The sequence below is a fragment of the Rhagoletis pomonella genome, unplaced genomic scaffold (genome assembly GCF_013731165.1).
Source record: "Rhagoletis pomonella isolate Grant_MI unplaced genomic scaffold, Rhpom_1.0 Rhpom_scaffold_00002, whole genome shotgun sequence".
In the NCBI taxonomy this organism is placed as follows: domain Eukaryota; kingdom Metazoa; phylum Arthropoda; class Insecta; order Diptera; family Tephritidae; genus Rhagoletis; species Rhagoletis pomonella.
The window spans coordinates 96,547,077-96,556,281 of record NW_023458556.1 but is presented as its reverse complement, the minus strand read 5'-3'; the positions used below and the strand labels follow the sequence as shown (position 1 = coordinate 96,556,281).

The 9,205-nt window shown below is 31.9% G+C and overlaps 1 protein-coding gene across 2 annotated transcripts in view; it reads left to right on the top strand.

Moving 5' to 3' along the window:
- The first annotated feature begins 160 nt into the window (after positions 1 to 160).
- Positions 161 to 9,205, top strand: part of LOC118734221 — a 10,821-nt gene continuing 1,776 nt past the window's right edge. The window contains exons 1-2 of one of the 2 annotated variants that reach the window (XM_036463944.1): positions 161 to 596; positions 662 to 1,223. In XM_036463944.1, coding sequence (XP_036319837.1) covers positions 755 to 1,223 — 469 coding nt within the window. In that variant the 5' untranslated portion in view covers positions 161 to 596; positions 662 to 754. Of the gene's footprint in view, positions 1,224 to 9,205 lie in introns of both variants that reach the window. The other variant, XM_036463943.1, reaches the window with a different exon arrangement.

Here is a 9,205-nt window from a genome sequence, read left to right as displayed (position 1 = left end):
AAAAAAAATTGTGAAAAATTCTCTGTGCTTTAGTTGTGGTAAGTTGTTTTGTTACTACATCTTTTCGTACGTTATTTTTGTCCAAACGAAATGGAAGGGAGCGAGAGGCCTCCCCCTAAAGTGTCCCGGTTTGGCAACAGAGATATCTGGATATCCCTATCTCGATTTCGGAGGCTAAATTCGAAAAAAGGAGAAACTAATTATGATTCAATCTCTTAAAAAAGTTGGTTTTGACAAATACCCAGCGAAGCTGTGTACAGTGCAATAATCAATCGTCAGTAAAAATCAAGTAATAAAAACATTTGCAAAGAAATAAAACTCAAAAATTAATTATTATACACATGTAAACTACTTTTACTTAATTTCTAGTTAGTATTTAGTTCTAAGATATAACTCTAGTCGAACACACCAAGTAGATGGTGTAGTGTGTTCGGGGCATTATGTACATAGTATAACAGTTAAGATGACACTTGTGAAGAGAAACGATTAGAAACAAAGAAACGAAGTAAATACAAAAAGTTAAGCGGCAAATCATTGTGCTGAGGAAAATTAATAAATTACAAATTATAAGCTTTAAATGTCGTTTCTCTTTATAGGTAAATAATTTAAGTAAACTATTGTGATAAGAATCAATATTAAATAATATAAACACTCTTTATAGAGAAACCCAATTGAGTTTATACATTTGTTGCTGTGTTAGGCGGATCGAGTTAAACAAACATTACAAAACGACATTTTTGCTAACATTTGAAGAATGGAGAAGCTTAAATTCGAATTTTTGGTAAAATCTGCTGAGGACGGAAAAACGAATATAATGGCGATAACCACAATCACCACAAGTGATGATAGAGTTTTTAAAATACCAGCAGAAATGCAGCCAGCAAGTTTACATGAACAATTAATAAATACACCAACTTATACAAAAATAAAAAACACATTAAAAAGGAGACACCAAACAAGAAAAGTATGGATAAATGTAACGGAAGATTTAGCCGAAATTTATATGGATGATGATGGAAATATGCAGTTCAAAGATTACTTTCTTGAAGAGATACCGCCAACAAATCCCACTGCAGGTATTTCAGAGGAGTCACTGTCGAAAGTTTTAGAGAAGCTGAGTGCAGATGAATACCCTAATTTAAAGAAAATTGCTGAAAAATTTGTGCTAGAAAAATTCTCAGCCAAAAACTCAAATGCTAACCAATGGATGACCATATTTGAAAGTGAGTGCGACCGCTTTGACATATGTAAAGATGAGGAGAAAATCGAAGTCTTGAGACTTTTCTTAGAAAAATCATGCTTGGATTGGTACAGCTCTATGCTTATTAAATTATCGTTAGCTTCTGAATGGGGAAAGTGGAAAAAAAACTTTTGTGGCACCTATGCAAATAAAGGATGGGCTGCGAGCAGATATGCAATCTCATTCAGATATAAAACAGGTTCACTTTTGGATTATGCTTTGAAGAAAGAAAGACTTTTATTAGAAATAAGAAAATCAATTGACACAGGGACATTAATTGATCTTATTGCAGAAGGGTTACCACATTATATAGCCGACAGAATAGATAGAGAAAAAGTAGTTAATACAGAAGAACTTTACAGTGAGATTAGAAAACTTGAACATTTAGTATCCAGAAAAACTATAGATAGAAAGAACGTATCAGCTTCTTATTCGAAAGAAAAAGAAGCATTTGAAAAGAAAAAACCATGCAAAATCTGCGAAAAAGAAAACAGAGGTACTCGTTATCATACAGAAGCTACATGCTGGTTTAAAAATCAAAAAAGTGAAAAAGAGATAAAACATGTTAATAATAATGAATTGGAATGGGAATTAAATGATATGGATCCAAAAAACTTGTAGTGCCACCATTGATCAAAGTTAAATTATTAATAAATGGAATTATTGAAGTATATGGAATTTACGATTCTGGTTCGAATGTATCTTTAATAAATTCGCGTTTATTACGCTTTAAACCAAAAAATAGAGATTTTTATACTGCAAATTTGAAAACGATCAATGGTACAAAAAAGGCTGAGGGAATGATAACTATTAAAACTAAAATTTTTGACATTGAAAAAGAAATACAGGTTTTTGTAGTAAACGAAAAAAATTTTAGCTACGATTTTCTGATTGGATTAGATTGCATAAAATCATTCAAATTAATACAAAATGAAAACCTAATTATATCCCAAAAATGTACACCTTGTAGAAGCAAACTCTCAGAACTACCTTCGAAGTCGAGAAATGAAAATTTAAATATAAGTAATTTCTATAGATTTCACCGTCATGATAATCATAATGAATGCGAATTAAATTTCAACGAACATTTCGATACAGATAATTGCGACATTTCGGTTCAACATTTAGACGTTACAGAAAAGTCAGAAATAAGTAAACTAATAGAAAAATATAAAACTTTATTCGCTAAAGATAAATATGACATCGGTACGGTAAAAGATTACGAGGCACGTATAGATCTACTAATAGATAGGTATTGTAGTAAAAGACCATATAGATGCACGATTGAGGATAAGAAAGAAATAGAAACACAAATTTCAAAATTATTGGAGAAGAATCTGATAGAAGAGTCGTATAGTCCATTTGCGGCTCCGGTAACATTGGCTTTTAAAAGAGAAGAAAATAGGAGAACAAGATTATGCATAGACTTTCGCGATTTGAATAAAATTGTAGTTCCACAATCACAACCATTCCCATTAATTGAAGACTTGGTAGATAAAACACGAAACTGTAAATTTTTCTCAACGCTTCATATAAACTCAGCGTTTTGGTCAATTCCATTAAGAATCGAGGACAGACATAAAACAGCTTTCGTAACACAAGAAGGACATTTTCAATGGACGTGTTTGCTCTTTGGCTTGAAAACATCGCCAGCAATTTTCCAAAGAATTTTAAGTAACATAATAAGAAAACATAAGCTTAGTGAATTCGCGGTTAATTACATAGACGACATTTTGATTTTCTCAAAATCTTTCGCAGAACATATGTCACATTTGTCATTATTGCTTGAAGCAATATCGAAAGAAGGCTTCAGATTAAAACTATCGAAATGCACTTTCGCAGCAGATTCAGTTAAATATTTAGGTCATATCATCAAAGGGAATTCAATTAGCCCCTTAAAAGATAATTTGATATCAATAAGAGATTTCCCAACACCAAAAACAAGAAAAAATGTAAGACAGTTTTTAGGGAAAATAAATTTTTACAATAAATACATACCAAATATTTCCATAACACTGGACCCTTTGCATAACCTTCTCAGAAAAGATCAAAATTTTGTGTGGTCGGAAAAATGTCAAAAATCATTTGAAGAGATGAAAATACTACTTTGTTCTCAGCCTGTTCTAGCAATTTTTGATCCAAAGTTACCAATACATATATATACCGACGCAAGTCTGCTAGGAATCGTAGCCGTTTTAAAACAACCCCAAGAAAATAATGAAGAAAAGCCGGTGGCCTATTTTTCCAAGAAACTTAATGAAGTACAAAAAAGAAAAAAAGCTATTTACTTGGAATGCCTTGCAATAAAAGAGGCAGTAAAATACTGACAACATCGGCTTATAGGGAGAAAGTTCATAGTTTTCACGGACCATAAACCCTTAGAAAAAATGAATGTAAGAGCTAGAACAGATGAAGAGCTAGGAGATTTAACATACTACCTGTCACAATATGATCTTGAGATCAGATATTCTCCAGGAAAATATAACCTAGAAGCAGATTGCTTAAGTAGAAATCCGGTGTTAGAGTCACACGAAAATAATGACGAAGAATTAAAGGTTGTAAATTTAGTTACACTAGATGCCATACAAAAAGATCAAGAAAAAAATTTTGAATTACGACATAAAAACCACATCAACTTCAAAAACAATACCAATTACCAAAAAGTCGGAAAACAAGAAAAAATTGTACTGTCTGAACCATTTAGCATAAGATTAATAAAAAGTACGCATGAATATTATTGCCATATAGGTACAAAACAAACGCAGGATAAGATCAGACCATTCTATACAGCAAGAAATTTAACAAAAAATATAAAGAAAATTTGTGATAGTTGTGCAATATGCATAAAGAACAAATCAAGAGGACAAAAGAAGTACGGGCAGTTGTCTCAATTAGGTCCTGCCACTACTCCGTTCGAGATCGTTTCCATAGACACAATAGGTGGATTTGGGGGTTCACGATCAACAAAAAAAATATTTACACTTGTTAGTGTAAAATAAATATAATAATAAATTACAAATTATAAGCTTTAAATGTCGTTTCTCTTTATAGGTAAATAATTTAAGTAAACTATTGTGATAAGAATCAATATTAAATAATATAAACACTCTTTATAGAGAAACCCAATTGAGTTTATACATTTGTTGCTGTGTTAGGCGGATCGAGTTAAACAAACATTACACACATTTTAATTTTTTTTGGTTAAACTCGAAAAATATAAATCTTTGAATTTTACAACAGAATATACATATGTACATACATATAAAGAAAAGCATGTGTGGGCAATCGGGCGACGCACAGTGGTTGCTGCCATAGGTCAAAATTAAAAAAATGTATGTAAAAATTTTTACACCAAAATAAGCTTTGCAATCAGTTTTTTGTCCAAACTTCATGTTGTCATATATTTTTTGCAGAGAGCTGCATGGATACACCCAAAATACATTTTAAGTCACTCGCTTTCTTTTCACATCTTCACACACTCGCACTCATTTATTTCCAAACATAACGTGCGATAGCATTGAAAAAACATTGTCAATTGAGTGAGTAATTCACACTATCAAGTGCTCGATTCAAATAGCAAGTGCTTGATTGGAAAAACAAGTGCATGCCATAACTGCTGTAATGAAAGTATCAAAGAAAAACAATTTGTAAAGACAATATTTGTTAATTTTATTGGTTTTCTAACTGCGTATTATAATGCAAAAATATGAACTGATTAAGGGCATCATCATTTGACAAAAGGTGGCATCTTTAGTCAGAAATAACATTTCCAGCAGAAGAAAAAACTCTTTCTGACGATGCGCTAGCTGAAGAAGTGGCTATTACTCTACGACTGAGTTTATGCAGCAGCGGCATTTCGTTATGTGTACCTCCCACCAATTAATTATATCGAAGTCCGTGTGAAAATATACCTCAATATTTTCATATCGCCGCAGCTCTGCAGTAGCTTTATCAGTTCTGCTCACAAAGGTAGGTTGTTTAAGAAGACCTGAAAACAGCTCAAAGTTGTCTGAAGGTAACAAAGGTGTATACGCAATTTGTGGTTCCGTTGTACTGTCAGAATTCTCAGTTAACGTTCTCATAATTTGTAAACATTTCTCTTTTGTGTATCTTTGCTCAGATTCGGTAAAGTTCTTGAGCTCTTTTGCTGGCGGGTATAAAAAAGCGCAATTTTGTGCAAATCTGTTAAGTTTTCAACAGCAACTGGTTTTAAATAATAAAGCAACCTATTTTTCAAGTCTCTTATAAAGCCGATGTCTTCTGAGGTAACAGTGCATTTCTTTTGTAAACTAGTTATATAAATGTACGTCAGGAGGATAATTAAATAATTTACCAAAACTAATATATTTAAAAAAATACTTCATCAATATCCATTTTTTTTTCAAAATTGTCGTATTCTCTACTAATTGTTTGAAGTCAATGAGTGTCATTCGATTGCTCGACTTGCTTTTCATAACAGCGTTTTTCACTCGCATGACTTGGTTTGGAAAGAGTATATCAATGCCATATTTGAAATCAAATGAGTACACTGCAGCTAAACATTGATTTCAAAACTAACTATGTCTCACTGTTTGTACGGTGTTTCTCACTACCCGTATACAGTTCACAGCAATGAGTTCATACTATTTAGATGGAAGTGAGTAAACTCATGCTGTTGTCTGATTTTGTTTTCATTCTAACGGTTGTTTCTGAAAAAAGCAACAAAAGTGTCATCAATTGTTCATTTTATTTGTACAGCGTCAGCACGCTGAAAATTGAATTGGATTTAACGTAATTAAAATATTGTGAAAAGCCGAGTGAGTTAAAATTATATGCAATGGTATGTTTGTACATAAAGGTATTGACTTTATTTCTACAATTAAACTTTTAAATAATTCGTGTTGCGTTCTATGCAAATCGTTGTTTTAGAAAAGTAGGATTTTGTGTGTTTCTTGGTTCATCTTTCAAGTATTTAGGCAATTTTTTAAGTGTGTTTCCCCCATCGGCCCTCAATATTTTTATTTACATATTGTTTGTTAATATTTTGAGATTATAAAAGTGTTCAGTGTAGATGCATTGACCTGCAGAGGCTCGCGTAGTATTCCATAACCTAATCCAAGCTCTTTATTTTCTACAGTTGTTTTCATATTTATTTTTTGATTTATCTAATTCAAAATGTTTCTAGGCAAAAGATAACACTGCGAATTTTCTCGATTGCATGTTTTTGAGATTTGGCGTGAAAATTTCCGTACGCATTCCCAACAAGTTCAAAATTTGCTGGGTGCAATAGCGAAGGATATTGAATATGAGGGTTTTGAGCCAGATCGGTATGAGTTGCAAAAATGTATTAATTACGTTTGTAAAAATTTTCATTGTTTTGGCAAAGATCCAAAAGCCAAAAATCAGCAGTTTTGAAAAATCATTATAATTGGCTCGAAAAGAAAGAAATCATTTCATGAAAATGCCAACCAACAGTTTCCACCAATTGAAATCCGCCCGAAAATAGATTTTGTTGAGTCTTCAAAAAGACTAAGCGTCGACGAACATATCGGGATAAAATGTTTACTCTAAGGTCTGTTAAGAGTAAAAACTGTAATATGTAAAGGTGGGCGGGGTTGGACACGCCCACATACAGTCATGTGAAAAATAATAGGGACACGACATTGCGACAAGTTTCGGCTATTTTTGTTTTTTTGTTTGTTTAATGTTTACTTTTTTATAAAAATACAACTCACTATCTAACAAAAACCAAATTTCAAACTTTGTAAAAAAATAGAAAAATTCAACAAAATTTTAAAGTCACGCCAAACTTTTTAAATAAGAACTTTTAGAAAAAAGGTATGTATGCAGTTTTATAGCCCACTGAACTCTAGCTCAAGAAAGTGCAAGTTTTAAGTGCGTAGAAATCGCTTTGATTTTTGATAGTTTTTTTCCTGACGGTGTCACGCATTTTCTTCCATTCAAAGTATGTTTGACGATTTTTTTTTTATGGAAGCAAAGTAACACCATCCGCTACAAAAAAAAACAAATAACAACAATCAACGCAAATTTTTAGCCACTTTAAACTTGCAATTTCTTCAGCTAGAATTTAATGGGCTATAAAACTGCACACATATTTTTTCCAAAAGTTTCTAAAGGTTTGTGGTGTTTTAAAATTTTGTTGAACTTTTCCACTTTTTTACAAAGTTTGAAATTTGGACTTATGTGGTTTTTGTTAGATAGTGAGTTGTATTTTTATAAAAAATAAACATTAAACAAACAAACAAAAAAATAGCCGGAACTGGTCGCAATGTCGTGTCCCTATTATTTTTCACATGACTGTATGTGGGCGTGTCCAACCCCGCCCACTTTTACATATTACAGTTTTTACTCTTAACAGACCTTAGGGTAAAAATTTTATCCCGATATGTCCATTAAAAGTATTTTTGCCCGCTGTCCCCATATAAATGCAACCACTGTGCGACGCTTAGAATATGTTGACTTTAAAATTTAATTTCTGAATGACTTTTTTTCAAAATATATGAAGTAATTAAATATTAAGGGTATCAAAAGCAAGGAATTTTTCGATCATAAATCATTTTAAATATATTGTTACCTTAATTCACAAGGCCCTAACCAACACTATTTTCGAAACTGCGTTTTTCACAGATTTTGGTGGGATATATTAAAATATACATTCAATAAAAATTTTAAAGTTTTAGTACCAAAAACAACGGGGTTACATGCCACTTGTTAAAATGTCCTACCTGTTTTTGATATTCTTTTTATAATGTTTTCTGCTTCTCCTGTAAAATAAAAAAAAATTTTGGTTACGGCCTTCGTGAATTAAGGTATGTATGTAACTACCCTCAGTTTCAAGCAAGGTGTATTAAACAAGGTGTGATTGACAACTCAGTGCGGCTCTCTTTTAAGGTACTATAATGTCAAAAAGTATAAACAAACGAATTAACCCTTAGTGATGCATGTATCTTGTCAGCACTGATGCCCTAGGCCTTTATTTCGATTATAGTTTTGTTTTACTTACATTACATATATTTTGTCAAAAAAATAAAACAAATTGTTTATAAAATCGTTTTAGCAATTTTCTTGTTTTTAATTGCCCAAGTTTTATGCTTTGGTGCGTTTATTTTTATATTTAAATTTTTTATCCTAAACATTATTCGACACTTATAAAAGTATGCTTTTACATTTGTTTCCAATTATATATTTGAGCTTAACTCTAACAATTTTGAAATTAAATTTTTTTTCATGCGAAATAGTTTTCCATTAAATACTTTGTTTCGAGCGGTTTTAATTTAAGCTCTTCCATACTTGCTTGCATGGTTTTAATTATTTCGGTAAGCCGAAATATTTCTGTTCACAACGTGCATTCTAAAGAGTCGTCTGTTTGAGTTTGGGCTCAACAAAGAATGTATCCTGATCGTGTACTAAATCCTCACTTGTATCAGTTATTTCGTATGGCATTGGGACTGCGCCTAGGTATATACGAGCTCGTTTGAAAGTGCTTGATTTGGACGGACAACTAATGAAATCACTTTCCTTGAAGTGGTTTACACAAACGCGAGATGAATCACGTAGTACAACACCACAGCTTTCTTCCCATCGCTGCCGTCTTAATTCGCAACTAGGTGGTTTAAAACATCGCACTATTTTCGTGTCCTGACTTTTATCAAATTTGAAAAAAACACATTTTCAAATGGGTTACCAATTCATTTCAATTTGACATTATAGCCTGTTTCGTATGAGAGCAATGTCAAAATCAATCACACTTTGTTGAATACATTTTGGTTTCAAGTAAAGGAGAAAACTAATAAGTTAAAATCATGCGACTAAATCTGAAAAGAAAATTAAAACTGGTATATTCACAGCGAAGCGAATCCAGGGTTTGACAAGACTTAGATCTTATCGAGTTATAAAATATAAAAGTTCGATTAACGAAATCTATATATATAAAATTCAAATTATGTATGTACCTATAGACACACT